This window comes from Cuculus canorus, chromosome 3 (genome assembly GCF_017976375.1).
Source record: "Cuculus canorus isolate bCucCan1 chromosome 3, bCucCan1.pri, whole genome shotgun sequence".
NCBI lineage: Eukaryota > Metazoa > Chordata > Aves > Cuculiformes > Cuculidae > Cuculus > Cuculus canorus.
Genome location: NC_071403.1, coordinates 22,319,782 through 22,347,448, shown reverse-complemented (window position 1 = coordinate 22,347,448; position 27,667 = coordinate 22,319,782). Strand labels below are relative to the sequence as shown.

Below are 27,667 nucleotides of genomic sequence, written 5' to 3'. Positions count from 1 at the left end.
GTCACATCTATAAGAAGAATCATGACGTGACCAAAAACAGGAAAGGAAAGACGGAGCATCTTCTCAGGGTTGATGACCATGACTTCACCATGCGGCCAGCTTTTGGAGGTGAGAATAAAATGGTTCCCTTGATTTCATGTTCATCTAATTAAAAATCATCTAATTATCTAGTAGATCATCTAATTAAAAAAATAAAACAAAATAAAGGCCTCTGGCTAGACGAACCGGTATGAAGGGAAAGGATCTGGGTGGTATCAGGAGATATTTGAGGCAATTTGGAGAGGGTTCATCCTCACTTCATAGTCCTCTGTACTCTGTACGACTCCTACACTTCTTCATAAAGTCAAGAACTCATTAGGTGGATCACATCCCATTCTTGCTAAGAGAAGATGGAACATCTTTTATCCAGAAACTATCTTACCTCAAACTTCTAGAGCAACCAAAAAAGCAGGATAGGAGGCCTCCATCACTTTCAGTTCTGTCTTCCATCATACCTAGTTACAGGAATGTTCTTGACTGATCTTTCTACTGCAGAGGTAAGAGAGTAGCTGAATAAAAAATATGCTGGTATACCAGCATAGAAAACTCTCTTGATTAGATCAATGGCCAAGACACTGCTTTCTGCAACTTTCAATAAATGCAAATACTGCATCCTCTGTCAATTTGCCTTGAAGGATAAACTGCAAAATCTCCCTGTGCAGAAGAGACACACGGGTGTTTTATATTTTACGTGTAGTCTATAGAACAGAGCTTCTCTGACCTACTCATTCCTGGTGTGTCTGGAAAGATGTTTCTCGCCCAGCAATGCAGATGTGCTGGTCTGACAGCACAGTGCTGTCCTCAGGCTCACAACTGGTGTTTCTCCAAGTTAAAAATCTATTGTCACCAGTGGTTTTTGTTTCTGCCCACTGTAACTTGTTACCAGGTTGCAGTCCAGACTGCCCTTTGGAGGTAACACATAATAAGCAGTGGTAAACTTGATCTGATCTTTCTAGTGTTGAATATTTTGCCTTAAATTGCCTTAAATCTCCCTGGGTTTGGTGCCAGCACATCTAAAAAACCCAGGCACGGAGCTGAAGCTCAGGACTGAGGTCTGGAAGCTGGGTGTGGAGGCACTGGGCACTCCCGCTCTTTTTCAAATAGGCTGTAAAAGTGCAACTGGATAAGTTACTCTCAGGCCCTTTGTCTGCTCCAGAATATAAATCCTCAACAATGACACTGGTGCTCTGCCTTTCTGGTTTGGGAAAGGGAAATTATGCCTTATTGCTGGTATTTCCTTTCCTGCCAAATTGCTTCTTTTGGAAGGTGAACCTTTCAGGAAGGTGAATTTGGGAAGAAGCTTGGCCTCTGAAAGATGAAAAGACCAGGGAGCCATGAGATTGGTTTCATGGACAGATCTAAATCCTCTTGGCTCCAGGAGGAGATTGTCAGAATTGTCCAGACAGCCATCTTGTTGGCTCAATCTCCCATTTGTTCGTTTATTTACTGGTCTTGGTTTTCTTTACTTGGATTTTTAAGCATTTTTTTCCATTCTCGTGTTCTTGAGTATTTCTTACAATGTAGATCATGAGGGCAGGTAGTGTCTGCAAAGCCTGGGTAACAGGTGTTGGCTGGGTGTCCACTGCCTTCAGTCTGCCTTGCTTTGTTGGCACACTGCTCTGTCATGGATATTGGTAATCTTGTGCCATTCCACATGATTTGCCTGGCACAGCAGTGCTTTATCACAGAGGCACAGAGTGGTTTGTGTTGGTAGGGACATTTGAAGATCATCTAGTCCATCCCCTGCCATGGGCAGGGGCATCTTTCATGAGGTCATATTACTCAAAGCTCCATCCAGCCTGACCTTAAACGCTTCCAACGCAGGGATCGACACTCCACTGATTTGTGTCTCTAGATTGAATGGTGACTTCCGAGGGAGAAAAGGAGGTTGCAAATGGCCTGGTACACATGAAGATGGATTGTTGATTTAGCATGCTTCGTCTTTCCTAACAGAAGGCTGGACTCTGAGAAGTAGACATCACACCCTGTGGAACGAATTCACTGAAATGTATACACTTCCTCAAATACTGGGTATGGTCTGTCCTGCTATAAGTTCAGAGGGCACTCTCTACATCCCATCCTGTAGATCCTCTGGTGAGGTGGCTTTTTGCAATAAAAAAACATTTTTGTTCTCTAATTTTTGTTCAAAACCTCCTTATCTTGCAGAGCTAGCTGGTACACAGGTAGAGCATTGTTAAAGTTGTGCTGAAGTTGTGTGTGATAAGGAACAAAACAGTGTAACAGCTTTGTTGAGGCTCCAGCCTTGGAGAGCATTACTCAACATGAATGGATATAGATTGGATGCTAAAAGTTCTTGCACAGCTGCAGAATTATGCAGTGTGGTTTTTTGTGACAGATGATAAGCATGATGGAAAAAAATACAAAGGAAACAACTGTCTGGTAAGAGTTGATGCTTATATTTTCCTCTGTAATGTTATTCATCCGGCAGTCACGGTGGTTCGCTATGCACTGTGAGTCCTGCCAGTTTTTTTGCTGTGAGAATGCCAGCCAAACTGATGTGCTCTGACCTACGTAGGATAAAAGGGCTTTTGCACTGCAGAAGCAGAGTAGGGAAACCTGTGGGATATGTGCGACTCTTACTGGTCACTACCCTAAGAACCAATCTGCTCCCCGAGAGCAGCTCAAGAACCATGATCTAACAGACTGTGTTGTAAAAGTGATGATTTCCAGACTTGGTGGAATAATGGACAGCTCTTAAAATTCAAGAGACCTTATTGCTCTCTACAACTACCTGAAAGGAGGTTGCTGGAGATGGGTGCTGGCCTCTTCTCCCAAGTGACAGGGGACAGGACAAGGGGGAATGGCCTCAAGATGTGCCAGGGGAGGTTCAGACTGGATATCACGAAAATATTTTCACAGAAAGGGTCATGAGGCACTGACAGAGGCTGCCCAGAGAGATGGTTGAGTCACTGTCCCTGGAGGTATTTAAAAGACGGGTAGACGAGGTGCTCAGGGACACGGTTTAGTGGCAGATAGAAATGGTTGGACTCGATGATCCAAGAAGTCTTTTCCAACCTGGTGATTCTATGATTCTATGATTCAACATTTTTGGTGGACCAGTCTACAACTTCACCATTCAACTTAAAGCCAAAAGAGGGATAGGGTCTGTAGCTGGTTTATGGTGGCCACACTGACTCCTGCTGGTCTGCACAGCACAGTCAGCAAGCCGCCAGCCCAACACAGCTGTAACCACAGGCTGGGTTATGCAAGGTGAAATGGAAGAAAAACATTAGAGAAAGATGAACATTTTTTTCAAGAAAAAGTATCTTTGTAAAGAGCAAGCGAGCAAGCAAATGTTGTGTAAGTTGTGTTATTAACAACCCAATAAGCACTGTTGTCTTGCCTGCTCTCGGCCCATTAGAGACAGGCTTTTGGGTACAGTGGTAATGACAAAGATTTTTGCTTTGCTGATGGTCAAAGTAGCCTGCATAAGCTAAAATAGACTGTGTTTGTTTTGACCCTCGAGTTATCTCCACATCAGCGACCTTGTACTAGCTAGCAGATGTTCAGGTATTATTTAAAAATATTAATATTTAAAGATTATGTAAATGTTTGTTTTGCTGCCTTCCTTAAACATCCATTTTAAGCGTTTCATCTATGACCTCTCATATTTTACATGGAGCCAGTGAATAAGCAGCTTTAGTTGATACACAAAATAGCTGTATTTTCTTTGTTGAGGAACAACCTCATGCTGTACTTTTATTATATTTCTTCATAGCCTAACAGCCTAGCATCAGCTGGTCCTTGCTGCCCTTCCAGGCAGTATTTTTGTCAGGATGGATGAATGGTGGAGTGAATGAAGCATTGGTAGTTCACTTAGGGTTTGTATCAAGGGCTGGAATAAAACTTGCTTCTCCCTCAATGAGAAGCAGAGAAATGAAGTTCTCTGCTGTTGTATGGCAGGTGATGAGCATATCCTGGTGGTGACTGTCCTAAAGCTGCCCACACCTAAGAGGTCCTAGACGTATACATCATCATCATCATCATCATCATTATTATTATACACATACACAGAAATGCAGAAACACTGAAGACTGTCTTGTGGGGATCCCTTATGGACATTTGCAAGCCTCTCTGGGTGTGTGCAAAATATCTAGCAGCAAAGGAGATTCAAGCCTGGTTGTTTCCATGCAGATATTTTTATCTCACGGCCTACGTCTGCCTCACCCCTCCAACGACAGATGAGGGGACTGAGAGACTGTCTCAGAGAAAAACAAAGAGGCTTTGAAATCACTGCCAAAGAGAAAAATTAAAAAGATGTTGCAAAGCTTTAGTCTCAGAGCTGGAGTGGAAAATTGACTCCAGTTTCACAGTAGTATGCTATTCCCTATCTTTCAAAGCCTGCTGCAGTGCTGAAAAATAAAATCACAGATTTGCCCAGTACCTGTTTCTGATGAGGAGTTTTGTGATCCTCAGTGGATGGTTTTAGGTGCCAAGACATGCTGAGACGCAACAGGCTTTAATGTTGGGCATCTTCTGAAGTCATTTCTGAACTGGACTGGTGGAAAACTCTGGGGTTTTCTGGAGGAGTTAGTTCCAGACCAGATATCCCATGCAACCTGGGGCTGAGTTTGGTATTCAAACTGGAGTTTTTGTAAGGTGAAACAAGTCATAAAGTTCTGAGTGGGCCAGAACCCACTCAGAACAGAGACTTGTTGTGTCTAGGCTGTGGATTGATCTGTTCTCCTTGTAAAACCACTGAATACAGATGCAAAGTGGGTCTTCTCTGAAAGTCATCTGAACAGGATCTTTTCTACGTGCAGCACCTAAGTCAAATGTGTAATGGATTTCACTGAAGTGCAGGTCACAAAACTAAGCAGCTCATTGCAGGGGAAAGACAAATGAGGGAGCAGTCTTGTCGCTGATTCTCAGGACATTGGGTTGTGAACTTGAGAAATGAGTGAAGACACAAACCCACAAACATCTTGACAGGCTGGTGTCTATGTTTCTTAGTACCCACATTTGATTTGATTTGAGGCAAAGACACGGACATGCAGGAATTTATGGAAATAAGACACTGCTGATGCAATTTCAGAAGGTGGTACCCTTACACTGAGAGGGTGCAAGAGTACTCTCATTTCCTATGTTAATCCTATGCAGAAATTGTGAGGATAATGGATACTGCCCAATGCAAGCAGGAAAGCAGAAGCTCTCCCATTAGCCTTGAGTTCTCTTCAAGTCACTTAAATCCCCTCTCAACAGGCAAATACAAATATCTCCTTCAAAAGGAAAATATTCTGCTTTCTATTTCCAGTTTTGGTATTGTCTAACTCGTTAAAGACTGTGCAAGTATCTTGAGCTTGCTTGGAAGCTGCCACTGTGCTGTGTCTGAGATACAAGGACCACAGTTTATTAATTGGTTCATTTCCATGTTGTAAGTGGAAGTCTTTGAGTTATGAAGTTTTTTATGAGCCCAGGTTTTGCTTTCTGGTTGTATCAGTCCTGTTGAATTACGATTTGTGTTCTGCAACATATTGCTATTGTAGACAGTGATGGAGATAATTGATGTTGACATGTTTGCTGTTTCTGAAACAAACATTAGAATGTTATATAATTTCCCTCTAGACCTTGATCTATAAATACTTGAGCTCATGTTTATTTTGAATAAGCCCATAAATTTGGCTGACACTTTTCAGAGACCTGACAGTATGAGTTGAAAAGCTCTGCTGGGCTGCAGTTCTTGAGCAAAGGAGCACAGCTTTCCCTTTTCAGCCAAATCCAGAGCTTTCACATGAATCTGTTTAGCTTCCCATCCAGCAGTGAACATCCTAAATAGGAACCTGAGCTTTGAGATTTCTCCAGTGTTAGATTATTCAGGTCTTCTACTTGTAATTCTCCAAGATGATCCTTATTTCCACACTGTCTATTAAGAACTTCCCATTTGAGTCCAGAGTTCAAATGATTTCTCCTTCTCTCTATTATTCTGACTGCTCTCAAATCATCCCTCGTATTTGTGATTAACTGCAGAAAAGAAAAAAGTATAAAAGCAGTTTCACTGATGCACAAGACACCTAAGCCAGCCTCAGATCTCTTCTACCACAGGCTTTCCAGACCATCCAGCTTTACTCTGAATGCCTTTTGTTTTGCGTTTAGTAAAGCTTGATAGCAGTTCCAGACCGAACCTTAGACTTCAGCCTTGCGCTGAGGTAACTGCTGGTTATCTGGGAGCCACATGGAGTGTTTGGTGCAGGAACATGAAAAAAAGGAAAGAATGCTGATGTAGTATTTTATCTTCAAGAGCACACAGGGAAGGAATGGGAGAGATAGACAAATAACAACTTGACAGTGCTCTCCTGTTTTGGTTTTAGTTTTTAACTGTTTTTTTTTTTTTTTAAATCTGTGATTAGTGTTCAGTCAAGCATGGAAATTGCCGCAGTAAATAGACTTTGGTGGGTGTTGATTTCCTGAATTAGGGCTAAATTAAGCATTCATCCACAGAGAGTGACTCTTGGAGTCTGGAAGTTGGGAGGAGACTGCCCAGCATGTGCTTGGCACTCAGCCCCTCGGCACAAGGGAACCCAGTGGGAAGTACTGTGGTCAGCTGCTGCCTTCCTCTTCTGGCATGGCCTGATTGCACTGTGAAGCTGTCCCGGCAGAGACCACATCTTCTCTGCTAGCACTGTGCCTACCACAGCATGATTGTCTGAGAGGGCAGCACTGTGGGCAGTATTGCAATGTCAACAGCGGTGTGTGACAATGAATAATATTATTTACAAATGCTTTCTAGAGAAAAAGCCAGAGGTGGGGCTGATAGCAGCCTTGTGCCTGCCCTGGCATTGGCTGTGTCATGGAGCTTTTGTCAAGTGCCCTACTCTGAGCACTGAGCCTTGCAGAATTTGGATGTGGTCTTGAAGGAGATGCTACTGCAGCTAATCACACACATGCAGCAGCTTCTGCCATGCATGGCACTGCATAAATATGGGTCTGTATCTACAAAGAGATTGTGGTGCCTCTTAAATACCAGACAACTGCGAATCAAGTTCAAAATTTAGGTGCTAAAAATCTTTGCAAACCTTCATGGAGGCCACTATGGTCCTTGGAAAATTCATTTCTGCTGGGCAAGTCCCAGAGCCGCCACTTCCTTCATCATGGTCTGTCTCACTGACAGTGCTCAGGCTGGAGATATAGCTACATGCATCAGTGACACCCTGTGGTACGCACTGCCTCACACTGAGAGCTCAAGGTAATGGTGGACCCACCTGACTGTTCCTCAGCAGTTCCTGCTGACCTGTCTCGGTGATGGGCTCTTGAGAGATCAGGGTAGCTTGACTTGTTAATAAGAAATGAGAAAGCCACAATGAAGAGCTCATTGCTTGCAGTTGCTTCTTTTCAGTCCCCTGTTCTTAGGGCTAAATTTGTTCATAAGGCCTAAAATCTGGGATGGGATGGCTCCGTTTTTTAAAACATATGCAAATGTTTCATCCAAACTCTGGATTAGCTGGGCAGAGTGTCAACATTGCAGTGCATGCCAAGGGGAAGATAATACAGTGCTTCAAAAGGGGCCTTACATGCTTATTCACTGACTCTTCCCCCAGCCACCTTATGAGGGATCATGGACAGAAAAGTGTAACACGAGTTCAGAAATGTTTTGCATGCCACTTTATAGTGCTAATGAAATGCAGATGGTGTGAAAGAACAGTTATTTACATATCTAAATCTCATTCTCTTACAGGCCCTGCAATTCCTGTTGGGGTGGATGTGCAAGTTGAAAGCTTGGACAGTATTTCTGAGGTTGACATGGTACGTAATCCTCTTTTAAACCTCAATTATTTCTAGTCATAAAACCTCCCTCCCACTTGAAACTTGTGTGTTTCAAATTATTGGTCAGGTGGAAGCAATGGCAGCATCTGGCAAATTCAGAGAGGCTGATGCTCGGAACTAAAGACCTGATAAAACCAGGTGATCAAAGGCTTATCTCTGTGTCTTCAGACAAAGATTAAAAGTATGAAGGAAAGAGGGACCTTAAACAGGAGAATAATGAATGCTATGGATCTATCACAACCAAAAATATAAACAGCTGCATATGAAGGTTTGAAGGTATGCGGCGAGGTTCACATTAGCCGTGCTTACTGCAAGAGTTTTCTTCCTCAAGGAAACATTGAGTCCATTTGTTTTAAATCCGTAACTCTAGGAGGTGCATTAGAATATTAAGTTGGCAACATAAATGAGAAGGACCTGCTCCTGTTTATCCATCACTGCAAGTGACCTCATGGAGGCAAGTGAGTGGGAAGTGCCAGGCGAGCCTGAACTGCCTCTGCCTAAGTGGAATTTAGTGTGGGGAATAGTCTTTCAGTCACTGAAGGTGCTGGCCAGGAAATTTGCACCAAGTTGAATTGGGATTTAGTATCTTTATTTTTTTATGAATTAAAAAAGAGGCAGAAATACATGCAGTTGTTAATCCTCAACAGATTTCAAGGTGTTCCCAGTGAAAGGAGTGTTTATATACATTTTCCTATTTGTAGGTTTATTTTTTATTCATTTTTACTATAGGAAATTGAACAAAACCCGGAAACAGAAATGGAAAGGGGAACATACAAGAGAAGAGAAATGTTCTTGGTTCCTTCCTCCTTCTGCCTTTTTTCTCCCTGTTCTTGGGCACCTTCTCTGTTCTAAAGATGGAGACATAAAGGAAGAACTTTAGGTGGATCATTTTATGCTGTGGTGCAATTACATCATTAAAACAAGGGAGCTTGCCTGCCTGGATATTGAGAGAGAAGGTTTGGAGGGATACATGCAGTGAAGAGTGTGGGAAGGAGCTGTCAGCAGAGGATATGGCTGCAGCAAGACTTGGGGCTATAATACATGAAGATAATGTCATAGCAGCAAAAAGACCTAATTAGTGCAAGTAAATAACTTGCAATGCTTTCTGTCAGGAGCATCTGATTTCAGCAATAATCTTGCCCGTCAGGAAGCTTTGAGATCGATTCTCTCCCTTTGCTGATAATAGCTCCGCAATCCTGTTTTCCCAGCACAGGACAAGTACTTTCCACAGCAGTTACTGATCTGTATTTGGGGTGGAAGGACAGTCTCCTAGGTCAGTCTGGATTACATTGGTTTGTTTTTTGAGCTGTCTATCCCTGCATGGGTGTTTGTGGAGACAAGAGTGGGCAGTAAGCTGACTGCAAAGCCAGGGCACCCAGGCTGGCTGTACCTGCAGCTGAGTGCCCTCCTCATCAACCTGTTGCAGGCAGGGCAGACCTTGTTTCAAGCTGCTCTGAAGCGATAGCAACCTTAGGAGCTGGGTACCCTTGGTCAGGAAGCCTTTACCTGCTGCAGACTACAGGTGGCTGTTGCTGTGTGCTGGTAGAGGGTGCTCTCAAGGCTGCCCAGAGCATGTCACAGACAGGAATTGTGCTGCCAAAAGTGATTCACTTCTGTATGTGCATTCGCTGTGCTACTGGTAGGTACTATTGTTTTCCCAGTGCATCATAAAACTTGTTTCCTAAGGGACTTTCCTACTCATGAGTGGTGAAATAAACCTCTTTCTTGGTTTGTAACTTGCAGATGTGTAGGTCAGAAAGGAACAAGCTGTCAATGATTGCAAACTGCTTTGTTTGACTCATGCCGTGAGAAAACATCCATACGTTGGATTTTGTATTTAGAAGCTGTCATCAGCTGCCACTTAGGCTTGAAGTTTGCATCACTTGGTGCCTGCCCCTCTGTGTTGGTCGTTGGAGAACTGTTTGGAGAGAAAAAGATCCTGAAAGTGGAAGAGGAGGGGGTTCCTGTCTGGTGGGATGGGGAAAGGGCCACACCTGGGAAGTGATGTGGCCCTTCCCCCTCTGTCCTTGCAGGTAGTCTCTGTGCCACCCAGTTTGTGTTTGTAATCATAGAATCATAGAATCACCAGGTTGGAAAAGACCTCTTGGATCATCGAGTCCAACCATTCCTGTCTGCCACTAAACCATGTCCCTGAGCACCTCGTCTACCTGTCTTTTAAACAGCTCCAGGGATGGTGGCTCAACCACCTCTCTGGGCAGCCTCTGTCGGTGCCTGATGACCCTTTCTGTGAAAAATTTTTTCCTGATATCCAGTCTGAACCTCCCCTAGCACAGCTTGAGGCCATTCCCCCTTGTCCTGTCCCCTGTCACTTGGGAGAAGAGGCCAGCACCCTCCTCTCTACAACCTCCTTTCAGGTAGTTGTAGAGAGTAATAAGGTCTCCCCTCAGCCTCCTCCAGGCTAAACAACCCCAGCTCTCTCAGCCACTCCTCATAACACTTGCTCTCCAGCCCCTTCAACAGCTTTGTTGCTCTTCTCTGGACACGCTCCAGAGCCTCAACGTCTTTCTAGTAGGGAGAGGCCCAGAACTGAACACAGGATTAAAGGTGCGGTCTCACCAGTGCTAAGTACAGGGGCAGAATCACCTCCCTGACCCTGCTGGCTATGCCATTTCTGATACAAGCCAGGGTGCCATTGGCCTTCTTGGCCAATCCAGGTTGGGGGTGCCTGACCACTGACTGATGCCACAGCAGGCCCTGTGCCCCTGTGCTCCCATGATGGAGCTGCCCAGAGGCATTCTGCAGCTGCAGTCCCAAGCTGCCTGTTCCTTCTCATGCTGAAGGGCTGTCCAGGGCTGGTGATGCATTTTTTCCTTTCCATATAAATGGTACTGACTTCTAAGAAACCTCAGTTATGCCTCTTCCTTGCTCTCCTTTTTGCCAGCTCTGTGTAAGCTGATGTGTTTTCCACATCCAGCCCCTGAGGATGTTGCAACCTAAGCCCTGTCAGTAGCAACAGTCTCTGCAAGTGTTTATTTGGGACTGTAGTTGTAAGAGGATGGCCAGTGTCCAGTAGGAAACAGTAGTTGACAGTATTCATGGAGAGGAGCATGCTGGAACTCTGCCAAGGTGGAGGCGTGCAGGTGGGTGAAAAGATGTGCCTCCAGCAGGTCTCTGCCTTGATCAGAGAGGGAGCTCACACGTCTGGCCGGCTCTGCAGCAAGGGAAGAGTGCACACTGGAGACTTCTACAAATTCATGAAAAACCTGCTGGTAGTGCGAGATTGTTGCCAGGGCAGCCCTCTGGAGAGTCAGGCTAACAAACGGTTTGTTATTGGCCAAGCAAAATGAGGTGGTGGTGGTTTTAGAAAGCAGTTGCTGAGTGATTAGGAAGAGATCCCAGTCTGTGGTGCTGCCTGCCTGGGCTTGGCAGCTGCAGCTCACATAACCACTCACTTAATTGGGAATATAAAGAAAACAAGTGTGTATTTGATCTCTCAGCCTGAGAGAGTAGATTCAGCTCTGAAAGCACCAGCTGCCAGGTTGGGATCAACAAACAGATGTTTTCCTTTGTGTGACTGAAGCTCCTGACCCCTCATGGAGCTTAAAGGACAGCTTTATTTATACACTTCTACAGTAGGAAAAACAGTTCCCCCACTTGGCTGCTAGTTATTTTCAGGATAAACTAACAATCTAGTTGTTTTCAGGATAAATTGCTTAGTGTTTAGCCTGATCATTTAACCAATTTTTAAAGTTTTTCCTCTAGAACATGCTATCAATACACGACATACACAATGAATAATCCATAGTCCTCCAGGATAATTTAGCCAGAAGAATCCTGACTGCAGGGCGGTGCTTCTCTTTGGACGTGTATATAACCGTTTGGGGGCTGAACATTACTGGGTACTGTAAGACATTGATTGGGCATTTGTGTTTTGTTTTGGCTGAAATTATTCTGTCAGGAAAACCTATTCATAAAGATCCTTAGTTGAGGGAAGAAACAGGAGTTGAGAAGGAAGGTATTTAATATACCTGGTAGGAGTGAATTTTCTTTCTGGTGTTTTCTATATATATGGAGCAACACTGACAGACCTCTCTCTGGTTCTTTTCCTTTTTCCATGAAGGATTTCACTATGACTCTTTACTTAAGGCACTACTGGAAGGATGAGCGTCTCTCATTTCCCAGCACCAACAACAAGAGCATGACCTTTGATGGCAGGCTGGTGAAGAAAATATGGGTCCCCGATGTCTTCTTTGTGCACTCCAAAAGATCCTTCATTCATGACACCACTACGGACAACATCATGCTGCGAGTGTTCCCCGACGGTCATGTCCTCTACAGCATGAGGTAACGGTGTTGCCCCACCGCTCATGATCATCCACTGGGACTCTGCCATCAATTTTGCTCCCAGCATGGCTTTGGTGACCACCAAGGCTGCTGCTGCCAGCCCTGCTACTCCTGCTGCTGATGCAGAACCCTATTTCCAGCATGCCCAGAACAAAATGCTTCACAGGAAACTGTGATAAACCATGTGGTGGGCAGTAACAAGATAATCTTCCAGGGAAAGCATTCCCCTGACTCTTTGCAGTGAGAGGGAGAGGCTTAGTCGAGTGGGAATGTTTTTCCTGGGGTCAGTGTGTGATTAAACTGGAAGCTGCTGATATACCAGATGGCGACCTCTATAATTATCCTATTTTGCTTCCTGCTTGTCTAAAATACTTTTTTTTTTTCTCCAGTTGGGTTTGTATATTGATATAAATATTTAAGTTTATTGAAGCTGAAATAGCAGTATAAAATATGCCCCATAGTCCCTGGTTTTCTAGTAGGTTTGTTGGCTGGAAGAATCCTGAGGCACGTCTGTCATGACCTGAAGGGTTACCCAGCTTGAGGGTGTATATAGATCATGACCGTGGGTTTGTAGGATTCTATAAAACACAAGGACACGGAGACTTAATCCTCTAAACTTCTCAACCTTATTACAGATTACCAAAAATACCACAGAAATTACCACTAGTAATTAAACTGCCACAAAAAATCACCACTAGCAAGTATACCTATAACTAATAAAGTGAATATATATATTGCTATTACAAATTACTATCAGCAACCAATAGAATAGTATCAATCAATCTTATAACAACAGTAAATAACAGCAATAACTGACTAGCTATATACTGTTACAAATCATTACAAACTTACTAGTGGAGCAGCTCATCAACAATATAACAGCAGGCAGACTGATGATAGATTGCTTGTATGGATGTATAAAACTGGTATAAAGTAATAACGTCATCATGTGAACCAAATCATCCCATGGGTGGTACAACAAACTGCAGTAACCAAGAAAGTGAGCCCAGATGGGAACCAGTGAGACAACAGACAGTCTCACTTCTGAAATCAGTCTGGAGTCAGCCGACCATCTCTGATGAGAGCCCAAGAGCAGGTAGAAAGTTCATGCAGTGAATTCAACCTGTTTAGGAATGGAAAAGTACATGCGGCATGGGAAGTTCTCAAACAGAGAGGCTCCATCTGGGATAAAAGCTATGTCTTCCTTATGCCACAGAGACATAAGAGGGTGTAGGACATTATCACTTGGAGCAGGCAATAAATTCTGTTCATTTCTATTTTTCACCTGTGACGACCAATTGATGATGTTTTTTGTTCTTCCAGACTAGTTTTTATTTTCCAGACCATTTTCTACCTTTTCAGACAATAAATTGCCTTTATAATCCCTCTTTTTTGCACTTTTTGATGGTATCTCAGGATGTCTCCAGTTTCCATGTATTCCATCTGCACTTCAAAGAGGTCAGCTGGACTTAAAGATGTGTCTGGTTCCTAGCTTGACAGGCTTTTCTCTGTCAATATTTTTCAGCAGATATTTTCATTTACTCAGTAGTTTCCCCTTTCTAACCAGGTCACCTTTATGGCTGCTCACATCATCATCCCACTAGATTTCATCTCCTTCAGAAGAATGCCAAAAGGGATGCAGAATAAAATACACTGCCAGCACAGAAAAGCTCAAGAGCCCCCCCCCAAAAGGACATTTCCCCAGGACAGAAAACATGCTCTCAGTGCTCTGACCTTTGAATGTTTCGTAGCCAAGGATTTCTGTTCTAGAATCTTTCTGGAACTTTTTCACTTTAGCTATGGTAAAATAATTCTCAAAACTCTGAAGAGTTTTCTATAAAGTTTGATTGAGGAGGCTATTTAGAATGAGCATAGTAGGTGATATTGTCTGAAGTAGGACAAAATCTCACCACACCAGTGAGATCTCACTGGTTTCATAGTACAAATATAATTCTGCTGAACTTATTTTAAAACTCCCTGGAAAAAAAATAATTAAAACCACAAAGAATTGCGTGTGTGTGTGCAAGAAAGAGGGTATGCACTATATGGCCACTTTGTTTTGCCTGGTCTAGATGAAAATCCCATCTTGACCAAACACTTAGGAACACTTCTGTTGTTCTGAACCCATTTATAACTCCATTTGTTTCACAAAAGGTCTAATTATCCACACCTTAACTAAGCACTGGAAGTTGCTGTCTATTTTATTAGAACTAGATGAAGACGAAGGTGACGTGTAGCGAAACAAATAACAAGGAGAAAGAAAATTAAAGGAAGAGGTTTGATGTAAGCTTGGATCAGCACCAAGGGGAGAAGAGTGGGAGGGTAGGGACCTTCTTGACAGATGTTGCTTGGTGTAACAGAATATTAGTTTCCGTTGCTCACAACAGTTCTGTGCTGAAACCAGCGGCATGACATTTGTCAGCAGTTCTCAACAGCTAAAATGAAGGAGCAAGTAAGTCTACTGGCAAACATTTGGTCTGTTCAGGTCTGCTCATTTGCCCATGTGCAAATTATTTACTTTCAAAATTTTCTCTGAGCTGTTGAGGAGGTGATGTGACTTTCTACTGTTACCCATGAGAGAAATATGTGAGTTAACCACAGCTGGCTGCACAAGATTTAAATGGATGATTTGATACGTAAAATCCAAGGAGATAAAGAATCTGCATGGTACTTGGGCCTGGTTGTGTTTAAGTCACTCAGAACATGATCCGACTGACCAAGCATAGGTGTGCAGTGGTGCTGAAAATGCCCTCAGATGTGTTAAATCCGCATGGGGTTGGCACTGGGCTGAGGGACATTTCATTCCTCACTTGGGCCTTGGGCTTTCAAGGCGACCTGAACATCATCCCCTAATTGAACAATATCTTATTGATGAGCTGAGTTTCTGTGCCATCTCTGACTAATGAATTGGTAATGACCACAGGCTGTATCACAGTTTAGGTGACCTCAAGGAAAGAAAATAGCACATTGTAATGAGACAGAGTTATACAATACTTAAATGCTACAAACAGCTAGGAGAGATCATTGCTACACTAAACCTCATGGAGCATATGCCCAGAAAGCTTCTTTACGTTTTGCTCATAGGGCAAATTTTGCTCTAGTTTTATGGTCAAAATGAACAGCGTGTGCTTTTCAGGGGCGAAGAGTGTGTAGGTCAGAGCAGGATTTGGATCACAATCCCTTTAAGAGAAGAAAAGTTCTGCAATGAATCTGGAATATGGTCATGGCCAACATAAATCCATCTCTGAAACAATGACTCACAGCTGATCTTCCTCTGCTAAATCGGGAGATTCACTGCAAATCTGTCCGCAAGAGCTAGTTCACTGACCCACTGGAAAACTTGTTATGTAAGTTTGCACACAACTGGACTCATTTTAACACTGGAGCTGTGATTGCTGCAGCTCTTTAGCTAAGACAAGAACTTAACAGAGGCAAATCTCACTAGTTTAAAAAGAGCTGCACCCATTTTACAACGCTTACCCCAGAAACACTCTCCCTAGATTAAAAGAATTTCATCAAGGACTGAAATAAACTGCTCTTGTATTATAATATATATATGTATTCATGGAATTCTGTGGCTTACAATAAGAATGGTCAAGTTCCTCATGCTTGGGTCATTGTTGAGGAGACTATGGAGGGAACTGAACAATGGGGAAAATGAGGAAATCTTAACCAAACTAGGCATAAGGGAACCTTTCAAGGTAAATGGTGAAGTTATTTTATACTGTTACCTTGTAGGGAAATTGTAGGATATAAAACACCGTGGAAATATCCTTATTGACTTTAGTATTACTGTAATGCCTAAGATAGTGCTTTAGTTCCTCGATAGATACAGAAACTACAACTTCCTTTGGAGTTTTTGTGTACAATTCATCTTGCTTGGACTTGGAAAACTGGTAGACATTTTCCTGGAGAATTTATGCTAACATTATGCATAATTGCTGGCTTAAAAGCTGCAGAATGATTTATCTGTGAAAATGTTCTCCCTTCATTGCTCCTCAACTTTTCTCATTTTTGACTTCTAGGATCACAGTGACAGCAATGTGCAACATGGACTTCAGCCACTTCCCCCTGGACTCTCAGACGTGTTCTCTGGAGCTGGAAAGCTGTATGTTCCCTTTGTTATTCTAGCTAGACATGCTCCATGGCTGGCTGCACAAACATAAGACTGGACACATTTCAGAATACAGTCTATTTTAGAGCCTGAACAAATAGTTCATCAAAGTTATCAAGAGTCTTTCTATTGATGCACTGTGCTGTATATCTAGCCCTTACGCTGCAAGACAGGGGAATTTGCAAGGAAAACATTCTTGTATGAGTTTTAGTAGAGGGCAGTTCCAAAAAACCCAGCTGCAGAAATGTTCAACAATCAGAGGTGTTTGCATTTCCGCCTTCCTCTAAAATCACGTTTTATTTGTGGCATATTCTTGTGAGTTAGCAATACCTTGTCTATGATTTTTGATATGTCCATTATGTGATACCCAGAAAAGCACCATTCTAGCTGCCATTTAATCAGCGGGGAGTAAAAAGGGATGATTCCCAGAATCAGGATGACCTGAATTTTGGTTTTGTTATTATCGTCATGGTACATCATACCGTAATATCTTCTTAACTCACTCTTGTTGGCAAACTTTTTTTGTGGCATTATTTCACACCAAAGATGCCTTTGTATTTGCTAATTTTGACTGGGTCCATTAACTTTTGTTTCCCTTCCAAGATAAAGTCACATTACATCATGTTTCTTCTTTCTCTAAGATGCTTACACTGATGAAGATCTAATGCTATATTGGAAAAATGGGAATGAATCTCTGAAAACTGATGACAAGATTTCTTTATCTCAGTTTTTGATACAAAAATTCCACACTACATCAAGGCTAGCTTTCTACAGCAGCACAGGTATTGGTCTTTTCTGATTTAATGCTATTGCTGAACCTAATGTTGTAATAACTACTTCTGAGAGAGCTCTTAGGATTATATGTCACTTAAATGTAGTCTCCACTGTCTGGACAATAGATATTCCAAAAGACTCATTTCTCTTTTTCACTACCCTTTAGAAATAAAAGATCAAAAGAAAGATCTTGTCTCTGTGCTTACCATTTAGGCTCTTCTCACTGATTCTGGCTTTCCTCCTCTCTCAAAGGTTGGTACAATCGCCTTTATATAAACTTCACTTTACACCGACACATCTTCTTCTTCTTGCTCCAAACCTACTTCCCTGCCACCCTCATGGTCATGTTGTCCTGGGTGTCCTTCTGGATTGATCACCGAGCAGTTCCTGCCAGAGTCTCTTTGGGTGAGAACAACTGAAACAAGCCATGACTGTGTGAAAATCTTTCAACACCAAAGTTTTGGCAGGAAAGGGAACCTTCCATTTTGATGGTTAAAGACAGTAGGCAAGCAAATGTCTGTTTTATTGTGTGATTAATATAATGTAAAACTTGAAATATGTCTAAAGTCCTTCATTGTTAAGCAGTCCTCCTGATCTGTACTTAGCTCAGGACAGAAATAACTGTGTTTTTAAAAATGAAGTTGGGTAGAGAAGGGAGATGTCAGTATTTATGAGTCAATGAATCAATTTTTTCCCCTGTTTTCCAGTCCTGCAGTTCTGTGACATACATTGTCATTGGTGATGGCAGAATTTTGCAGGAGTTTAGACCTCTGCCAGGAGTAGGTAAAGCAGGAGTAGTAAAGGCTTCTCTTACAGTTTTCTTGAGGGCCTCTCATGAGCAGGATCCTGCCATGTCTCTGCTGCCAAGACATGTCTTCCCAACCAGCCAGCACTGCTGCCATGGCCAGTAGTTTTCTCCAGGCTGCCTGGAGGGTGCCAGGGTAGCACATCTTCACAAAGGTGGGAAAGAAAAGCAGCAAGGGATGTAGTCATATCAGTACCTGCAGACTTAGATGTCAGCCCATCTTGTGGGCCCCTGGGAACACTGAGAACATCTCTGTAACATCAGGTCTCAGACAACAGCCAGGCAGTGAAGGGAACAAGACTTTCATTTCTCATCTGCAGTGTTGAGGATGAAAGGCCACCAGGCCCAGGGTGAGGCGAAGTTTGGGTTTCTCCTCTCCCAAAGGTGGCTCTCACTAAGGGTGTGGTGTTTCTGGGGTAGGGTGGTCTCTCTTCTGAGGGAGTGGGAAAGCAAAGAAGGTGCTGCCTGAAAGTCTTGCACACACTGATCTGCCTCTCTGGATATCTAAAACCCATCTGGAGGAGCTTTTTCTCTGTCAGGACTGGAGGAAAATCTTTCAGCTGAGCATAAAAAGAACCAATTTTTTATGCCTCCAAGTGTAGCTTAGAGCAAGGAAAAAAATGTAATAGGAAAAATCTCTCAATGTTAAAATGTGAGGCTTCCAATACCAAAAGTATAAACTAGCATTTTCGTCCCAGAATTTTGTTTCCCTTAGAGAGCTGTGCACTGCAGCAAACATATGAGAAGAGGCAGCTGAGAGTCTGCTCCACAGAAAGAAATGCATTCAATGGATGTTATTTTTAAAAAAAATCAGATCCTGATGAAAAGTGAGCAACAATAGCCTTGTTTACAGAGGTCAATGTTCTGAAATGCCTGAAGTAGCAATGAATGCTTTATGGCTCTCTTTCTTTGTTTAAGTGGCTTTGAGATCTTGTAAATACTCTTCTCTCCATAACAACCCAAACAAAGTATATACTATTTTGCAGGATTTTATCTATGTCTGTCTAATGTGTATGTATATATATATTCACACACATATGCATGTGAACATAAAGACATACATATCTGTTTATAAACACATACACACGCACACACCTATGTTCAAAGTTTTTGTTTCCCACAGCCTGAACTGTAGACAAATATTCCTGGAGGTAAATATATAAACCCTTTCCTTGGCAATATTTCATGCAAAACATTTTATCATTATTATATGGCCCTTTTAAGATCAGTGATTTAGATCAGATCACCTTTACCTGTGACCAAAAGTCAATACTGGGTTGCTTTCTGTCAGTGCGTGTAACACAGATTGACACAGCTAGGAAACAGAAGTCCTTGTTGTCACTGGTCTTGACAGACCTGACTCTAAGCCCTGTGTAAAAGCCCTGGAGGTTAAGGAGTGAGCTAAATCCTGTTCCTAGCAAGATGATGGCTTCTCCATCACACATCAATACAAAGCCCATCACATACTCACAAAACTACAGGTAGTGTAGCACTTCTGCATTGGCAGAAGAGATACTTATCACAAATTTATTTCATATCTAACATCTTTTAGAGTATCACATAGAGCATAAATTCTGTTTTTCTTAAGGTGAAAGCCTTATGGACTATATCAGTCAATGAGATTTATTTCTCTTTGTTCTTTTCAGGGATAACCACTGTGCTGACCATGTCTACAATCATCACTGGTGTGAATGCCTCTATGCCTCGTGTTTCCTACATCAAAGCAGTGGACATTTACCTGTGGGTCAGTTTTGTGTTTGTCTTCCTCTCGGTGCTGGAATACGCAGCAGTGAATTACCTGACTACGGTGCAAGAGCGGAAGGAGGGGAAGCTCCGGGAGAAGGTGAATAAAACTTCTGTTTTGTTCATCCATTCATTGCTTTTTTTCTTATGACTGATCTGGTCTTTATATTGACTGGTTTGTGTCTAAAAGTAGGAAAATACTGACATCCACACGTGTATAATTGGATCTGTTTAGACTGCTCTGTCTCAGAATGAGTCGCTAATGCCAGAAAAATAGGAGATTTTCTCCTGGGTCTTCATAGAAACACCAGAGAAAAAGAGAGTGTGATCAGAACTGGGAAAGACTGTGATCTGGAACTGTGTGGAGATGACAAGATGGAAAACTATCAACTCTGATACTTCACTGCAGCTGCCACAGTTGCTTTATCTTTAAGCTAAAGGTGTTATTCAGAGCAAATTAATTTCCTCCCTTTACAGTCAGCTTTACTCTGGAAACTGGATTCAATGGATGTAATAGCAAAGTTGTTCCTCATTACCAAACAGAAACAACAGGCAGAATTTTTTCTGCTTTTGCTTTTTAATGTGCTATGAAAGATCTTATCCTGCATCCTTGGAGTTTTTCAAGACCTAACAAGATACAACCATGAGCAGCCTGGCCCTGCTGTGAGCAGGAGATAAGTTTAGAGTCTCTTCCAGCCTGAATTATCCTACAGACCTGTTAGCCTTTCTTCTTTGTAATTAAATAAAACATCTTTTGACCACTAAGGTGGGGAATCAAATTTTTTACATCCTCACACACCCAGAACACCAATATGTTTTCCAGCTTCTTTCTTCCTATTAAGAACTCCCCACGTTAGTCCACAGGTAACATTGGTCATGTACTGCCTTGGAAAATTTGGACCAGCCCTTCAGAAATACAAATGCAGATATAATCTTCCACATGATTTGACCATGACATTCCCTTCTCTGAACTACTCTGTTGGCTTTGCGTGTTCTTCTCTTCCCCTTGCAATTCTTCCTATAACTTTCTTAAGGTACTGAGTAGACCATCTATCAGCCCGGCACCTTTCCTAGTTGGCATCTCATAAAAGTATTAGTTAAATATATTTAAATATATATATATTAAAAAGTGATTGAAATAAATTCAGCAGACATCTGTGATAAAATTTTACCTCTCTCCAAGGCTTTCTCAACAATAATGTGGTTCTAGAAAGCTACTCAAATAGGTCCTGCTTCATCTGTGCCCTGACAGCAGTCCCTACCCAGGGCCTGGCAGTTCTCTGCAACACAAAAGGTAGAGAGGCTCTGTGCGAACCCAGTGAGTCAAGTGTGCCTTACTTGCTGCACATGCGTAGTGGTCTGTCGCTTTTTAACCAGTCCTGCTTAGGCTTTGCGAGTCGAAAGATGATGACATCTGAACAGTGCACAAGAGATAATAAAAATCATCCTTGCTAGGTTGGACTTGCCTAGAATAGACCTGTGTATTTTTTTTTAAAGGCAAAATTCTCTCTCCTTTGTCTTTAACTGTATTGGAGGAATTAAATGAAATTGAGAGTCTCAAGTCTAATGATGGCATAACTTGTTATTTATATAGTAAATCTGCCCTTTATTAAGTCTTGTCGTTTGAATTCTATATTCACCAAATAGCTTTTTACTACATGAGAGAAAATATTCAATCCAATCTTCACCATGTGAGAATTTAATCCTCAGTAGTGGCAATGGGAACAGAGATAACAAGCGGCATTATTTGAGGGGACTGTAGCAAAACATAGGTGAGTGCTCTTGAAGAAGCAGGAGAGACATTTCTCAACATAAGTGTAGATCTTGTCAGCCAGTGCTGCTCCCCTGTGAAAGACACCTGAAAACCTAATACAAGTATGTTAGGCTCCTGAGAGAAGAGCCCTGTGTTATGTCTACATTAAGAAATTAAATGTGCCTGGGACCAAGACTGATAGACACGGGATGTCTAAAACTAAACTTTCTTTCCTTCAAAATCAAAGTGGCTGCTGCCAGTGGCAAATGGTCTGTGACCCATTCTTGTTCTTAAATTGCACATGGGAATGTTTTGGTGCTTGTTGGCCTGGGCAAAATTCAGGCCAGAGATATTTCTCACACTCTAATAGTATTGTCATCTGACTTCCCATGCCCAGGGAGGCTCTTTGTCGATGTTTAATTTATTAGTGTAGACGAAGACCAAAACTGCTGCAGGGCAAAATTACGTAGCATACTTCTGCATGCATGTGTCTATGTGAAGAAGGGTGTAATTAAAACTCTGTGAAGGTCAGTTTCTAGCATGTTAGGCTCCCTTGTCCATAAGGATGACTGTTGCTGCATGCACATGAAGCCATGGGAACTGTAATTTGACCTGGGGTTTAAAAGTAAATCTGCAGAATTTCTTTTTCTGCTGGGTCCTGCAGCCATAAGCTCGCTGCTGTTAACAACTTTCTCTTTCACCCACTATCTTCTAGACCTGTCATCAGTTGATGCTGAAGAGCTTGAGTAATTCTTCCCTGTGTTTTTTTGGGGGCAGGGGTTGTTTTGTCTGGGGGGGTTACACCTGCTTAATATAAAATATGTCTTAATATCCAACCATAGTTCAGCTTTACCCATGGAGTAATCAAGAAAAATCCTGGAGTGATAGGTCTAGCGAGTAGAGCACATGGGCTACAAACTTGTCATGTTTTTCTGCGCACAACCTGCTGAGACCAGGTTTGATTCATGACTAGAACATGGAAAAGAATTCTTAAGTTGATTTGCAGGTTTTCAGTAAACAATGTGATCTATTGGTTAAGTAATATGAAGAAAAATAAGAGCCTTAAGTGCAGAGTTTCCCAGTGGCATCCTGAACATTACTTATTGAGGCATATATACATTTTATATATACATATTCATGATATATACAATTTTGTCTATGCATACATTTTAGCTGAACTCATCCTTGAAAATAAGTCTTTGGAAAAAACATATGTCAAAGCTGGTGGAGGAAGGGGCTGGGAGCAAAGCATTATTCAGTAAGGAAAGCAGTCTGTGGAGAACCAGAGGCAGGAAGTCCTAGTAGAAAGGAGGTTTTGAAGTCCATTCACGTTGCAGATAAATATACAATGCATATTGTTGGGACAGAAAACTTGCAGATTTTAAACAGTAGAAGACAGTACTTGCTATTCAAATTTCTACCTGTATTCATTGGGTTGTTTTAGACTTCTGGGATGTTTGCTGGTGCTGCTGAAGTCAATGCAAGTCATTGATTTCATCAGAGCTGGGATTTTACATTAGTCTTTTAACAGGATCTCTCCTTGGTTTAACATCTGATTTACAAAGAAAATGTCTATCTGTGAAACCAGACTTTTTTTTTTTTTTTTTTTTTTTGCTATAAAATGTACTGTAAGCCTTTTACACAGATAAGAATGCATCTGTTCTTGAATATTTATATACACAACAGCGGCAAAATAAGGAATCTCAAGACAGCAAGGCTGAACAGAGCAACCTAAGAAAAACGTTGTTTAGTCTTTATGTCTGCTAAAGCATTTTTCTCGTATTTTCTGAAGGTTCTTGTCCAAACACTGTAGCTAAACCATGCTTTTTCCTTTTTGAATTCAAGCAATTAAAAAAGCAACTTTTATTTAAAGAGAAACTTGCAGTATCTCAACTAAAATTTCGAGCCCGGCTCTCTATAAGCTCTCTTTTAATAGAAAGGCATAATTTCTGCTGCTGATGTGTTCTCCCTGTGTTCAGCTATATTTCTTGTTTATGTTCCTAGTTTCCCTGTACGTGTGGAATACCTCATTCGAAAACTATAATGCTGGATGGAAACTACAGTGAATCTGATGCCAACAGCCTGGCAGGATATACAATAAACCAGATGGTCCCAGAGGAAGAAAAACAAGAAAAGATGGTTGTACACTTAGCTGTGAGCAATGAATCTAATTCATCAAAGAAGAGAGGCCTGAAGGGCCACATGGGCTTGCGCATCATCCAGAACACTCATGCAATTGATAAATACTCAAGACTAATATTTCCAGGCACCTACATCTTTTTTAACTTGATATATTGGTCTGTGTTTAGCTAAGCCTGCTGGCACAGCAATGACCGAAGCAGAAGACATTTACAAAACTCTTTTCTTTTTGTTCTTTTTCAGTCTACTCTGGATGCAAAGCCAGAAAATTGACTATTATATTGCCTCTTTGGAAAGTAAAGATGAGGACACATCCTCCAGTGGGCAACTCCATGTGCAGGCATGATGGAGGAACCTGCTCTGCAGGTTCTTTCCAACCCACACTCCAGCTCCTGTTTGCTTGATAACATGTTGTTTCTCATACTTGAAAACGTGTGCTCACCATTCACCCCAAAGCTGTTACATGTTCATTTGGGGCTCGTCATGCTGGTGGTGCCTGCTGTGCAATGGACAACCAAAGACAATGGTCATATAGGCTGTCAGGGATCAGACAAATGCAATTTACAAGGAAAAGTTAGGACAGTGCATCTCCTGTAAAGGAACTGAATGGGGCCTTTCCTTTTCAAATCTCTGCTTTTGGGTAAATCCTTTTATTTCTATTTGGCGTATGACTATCATATTTCTTTCCATTGGTTTTTAAAGAAGGCCTCCTTTTAGTACCCAAATTCATCTTTCTCTGGATAGGACCTTCATTGAAACCATTAAGGCAGTTGACTGGCCAGGATCAACAGGGCTGGTTATGGAGTGCAGGTGGTGTATCTGAATCAGTGGCCTTTTTTCTCCAGATTAGAAGTAACAAGTGATGATGAAGCAGAGCAAAGAAGCCCACAGACTTACAGAACATGCCTCTCAAGGTACAGGGGTAATGAAAACAGGGAGGTTCAGGTATGTGTTCCCCGCATAACCTGAGCACAGCATATGATATGATGTGCTTCCCCTCTAAAATGAGAAGTTACCATGTAGCAGGTACAGTCAGCACACGGTGAATGGGTAGCATCCCTGAGACCATCACTTTCTCTCTCCAGAAGCAGATAACAGTGTTGAGGACAGCACTGGTGGCTTTCAAGGATTTTCCTCATCCCTGTGAAGAAAATGTAGCCACAGAGAAACTCTATACAAATGTCCCTATCCCAGTCAACACATTGTCCTACTGTTCAGGCATTTTGGATTAAGAGGGAGAGATGTCTGCCAGAACCTCTCTCTGCAGAAACATAGGCATGTCGGAGATTAAATAGCCAAGAGTAATGTGGGATTCAACAAGACTCTGTCTGAACTCTGGCTGCAAGGTTGGTGTAAGTCATTGGAAGCTAATGGAGAGCATTGTAACAAACTTCTGTGTCTGGCATTTAATTTTTCATCCCATGATCTCGCCCTGTCCTTTGCTAACAATGCTGATGTCAAAGCCCAAATATAGAAACATGATAGCAACAAGACAGCAATGTCCAGGTTTGTGTGCTCCTTATTTTTAGAAAACACCATGAATTTCTGGCTCTGGTGGAGATTATGTTCATCAAAACCTCTGGTTATGAAGTCAAATCGCAGCCTGAAGTATGAAGACCCAGAACAGGGTTGACTCAATGACAAGATTACGTTATATATCTGACTGGGTTTGGGCCACAAAGAGTCAGATGAATTAATAAAAAGCAAACAAAAGTACTACTCAAACCAAAACTATTTGTTGACCTGTGAAATTTTCTGCTTACTGTAGCAGTAATTCTTACACTCTGAATCTCAAGAGGTGTAGAAGTTGGCAGAGAAATGTCAAATCCAGGCTGTCAACAATACCCAGGTTTTCCCTTGTGCCTCAAATTTTGTTGCCTAAGTCACATTCATGGCTGCATTGATTTACAGCCATGTTAACAACTGACATGAATGGAGTTCTGTCTGGTTATAAAAGTAAGAAAATACAGCCCAGAAATCACTGGGAAGAAGAGGATCCACAGAAGGATGGTATCTGAAAGGAAGAATTGCCCTGTTTCCCAGTCTACCACTTCTCTCTTGGGTCACCAGGCCGACACATTTACCACACACCACTCCTCTTGGAGCTGAAATCTGGATACTTCTTACATCAACAGGTGTTATATTAAATAAATAGCACACTCATTTTTTTTAAGAGAATAAAGTCTTGACATAACAGTGTGCATTTGTCAACATATGTGTGCATTTTTTAGCCATGGTGAAAGCAGAACAGAGCAGCGAGGGGATTTTTGCTGGGGGAAGGCAGGAGAACTGCACCATGAAGTCACCAGTCTCAGATGTGAGAAACTCGGTTTGCCTGTACCCAGTGACCCCATTTTTGCCCTTCTTTCTGCATTATCCATGGCACATGCCCTTTAACCTCTCAATCCTTCATCTCCGTCATCTGGAAAATGGGGAGCAATGATATTTACCTACCTACCTCATGAGGTGACGAGAGGCTTAACTTGCTTAACTAGCACATGTGTGGGGCACAGTAATGATTTCTGAGCAGGTCACCCCATTCCAGTGGGAATCCAAAGGTTGCTGATTTAATTATCACTGAGCTCTTCAAATTAAAATCTTCCTCTGAATCAGTCCAGCTGGAAGAATGTGGGTATCTCCTCTGCCTTACAGTGATATTAAAACCAGAGATAATGTTGCCCAACAGCCAAAAAGTGAGCACTGTCAATGAATAATGCCTCCTTGCATACAATAAAAAAAGAAGTCCTTGTGCTTTACTTTGCCATTTGTTTTAATTACTTCTGTTCACTTAGAAGTTATGTGGTAAAAAGACAGTCCTTTAGATCTTATCACCTCTGTACTAGCACTGCCTGTGGTTTAAATGCTAGCTAATAAACACCCTCTGCAGAGGCTACCTTAATGTTATTTTATAGACATCTATACGTAACTGATCGAGACTAATGTCTGTTTCTTCTAGACACAATTACACAGCCTATAAAACCATCAAGGAGGATTATTTTCCATTAAAGGAAAAAAAAAACACCTCTGTCTTAGGCACCACTTACACTTACTATCCATTAAAACAATAGATGAGAAGTACAGATAGAAATAAACCCAAGATATCTCTAAGACATTGCATGAATTGTGGTTTTCTGCTTATTAAGAGGAGAGGGCTAGGCATGAAGCTAGCACAAATATTTGAAGTATGATCTTGAACATGGATTTCACCTTTCATCTCCTCTGGACTATGAGAAACTCCATAAGCACTGTCTAACTTCTAGCTGCAAGATCCAACCAGTGATTTGAGAAACAGCGCCTGAAGTGAGGCTCTGAATACTGGTTATGGATACAGCCCAATTCTGTGAAGCACTGAGCAGCTGGAAAATAAACCTACCAAATGACAGAATTTTCTGTAGTGCACAAGGGATCTGGGCAAGTGGAGCCCTCTGATGAACACGTTTTCTCTGAACAACCTGGTCCAATTGTGAAGAGAGCAAATGTCAGCCCTGCTCATTCTGCATCTGACTTCATCGTACTTTTGCTTACTTCTAATCAAATCATGACTTTGAAAGAAAGTAACTCTCTCTCTCTCTCTCATATATATATATGTACATGTATGTATAATGTATAATGTATAATGCATTATGTATAATGTATATGAAGCTAGACTATAACAAGGAAAGACACTTGGATGTGTACCTATGTTAAATAGTGTACATATTGTGGAATTGTAATATATTGTATGTAAATTACCATTTATTATGCCCAGAAAACTTACTATGTTGAATTGAGAAAAGCTCTCATTGCCAGCTAAGGGACAAGAAATGAGGTACTAGCAAATTATTCCATAAATAAAAACTATGAGTTCTCTAATATTTTCCTTCTGGAAAAGGAAGTGTTGAGAAGTTTGCAAGGAAGTCTGATGCTAAACTGGTTTTGCTGCTCATTGTAATCAAACCTGGTAATAAAATAACAGATGGAAAGTGTGGAAAAGAGTCCATTTCATGGTGTGAACTTCGTGATTTTAATTCTGTTTGGAGATTTGTTACCTACGAGCTAATGCCCAGTGGTAAAGCATTTGAATAAACACCTCATTTGTAATTGATTTTAAATAAAAAGCATCTCAAAAGGTGAAAGAAATGTAACGGAAGCATGCAAGTACTTTGAAGTATGCAAAGCTCATTGGGAAAACTGGGCCTTTAATTACAACTATAAGCTATAGAGACCATTCGTG

General features: G+C 41.8%; 1 protein-coding gene across 2 annotated transcripts in view; it reads left to right on the top strand.

Annotated features, from left to right (window-relative positions):
• LOC104062737 (gamma-aminobutyric acid receptor subunit rho-2) overlaps window positions 1-27,404 on the top strand; it is a 36,867-nt gene extending 9,463 nt beyond the window's left edge. Inside the window, exons 2-9 of one of the 2 annotated variants that reach the window (XM_054061689.1) lie at window positions 2-108; window positions 7,733-7,800; window positions 11,903-12,126; window positions 16,152-16,234; window positions 16,882-17,022; window positions 17,267-17,419; window positions 19,466-19,662; window positions 23,320-27,404. In XM_054061689.1, the coding sequence (XP_053917664.1) occupies window positions 2-108; window positions 7,733-7,800; window positions 11,903-12,126; window positions 16,152-16,234; window positions 16,882-17,022; window positions 17,267-17,419; window positions 19,466-19,662; window positions 23,320-23,628 (1,282 nt within the window). In that variant the 3' untranslated portion in view covers window positions 23,629-27,404. The remainder of the gene's footprint in view (window position 1; window positions 109-7,732; window positions 7,801-11,902; window positions 12,127-16,151; window positions 16,235-16,881; window positions 17,023-17,266; window positions 17,420-19,465; window positions 19,663-23,319) is intronic. The other variant, XM_054061690.1, reaches the window with a different exon arrangement.
• The last annotated feature ends 263 nt before the right edge of the window (window positions 27,405-27,667 follow it).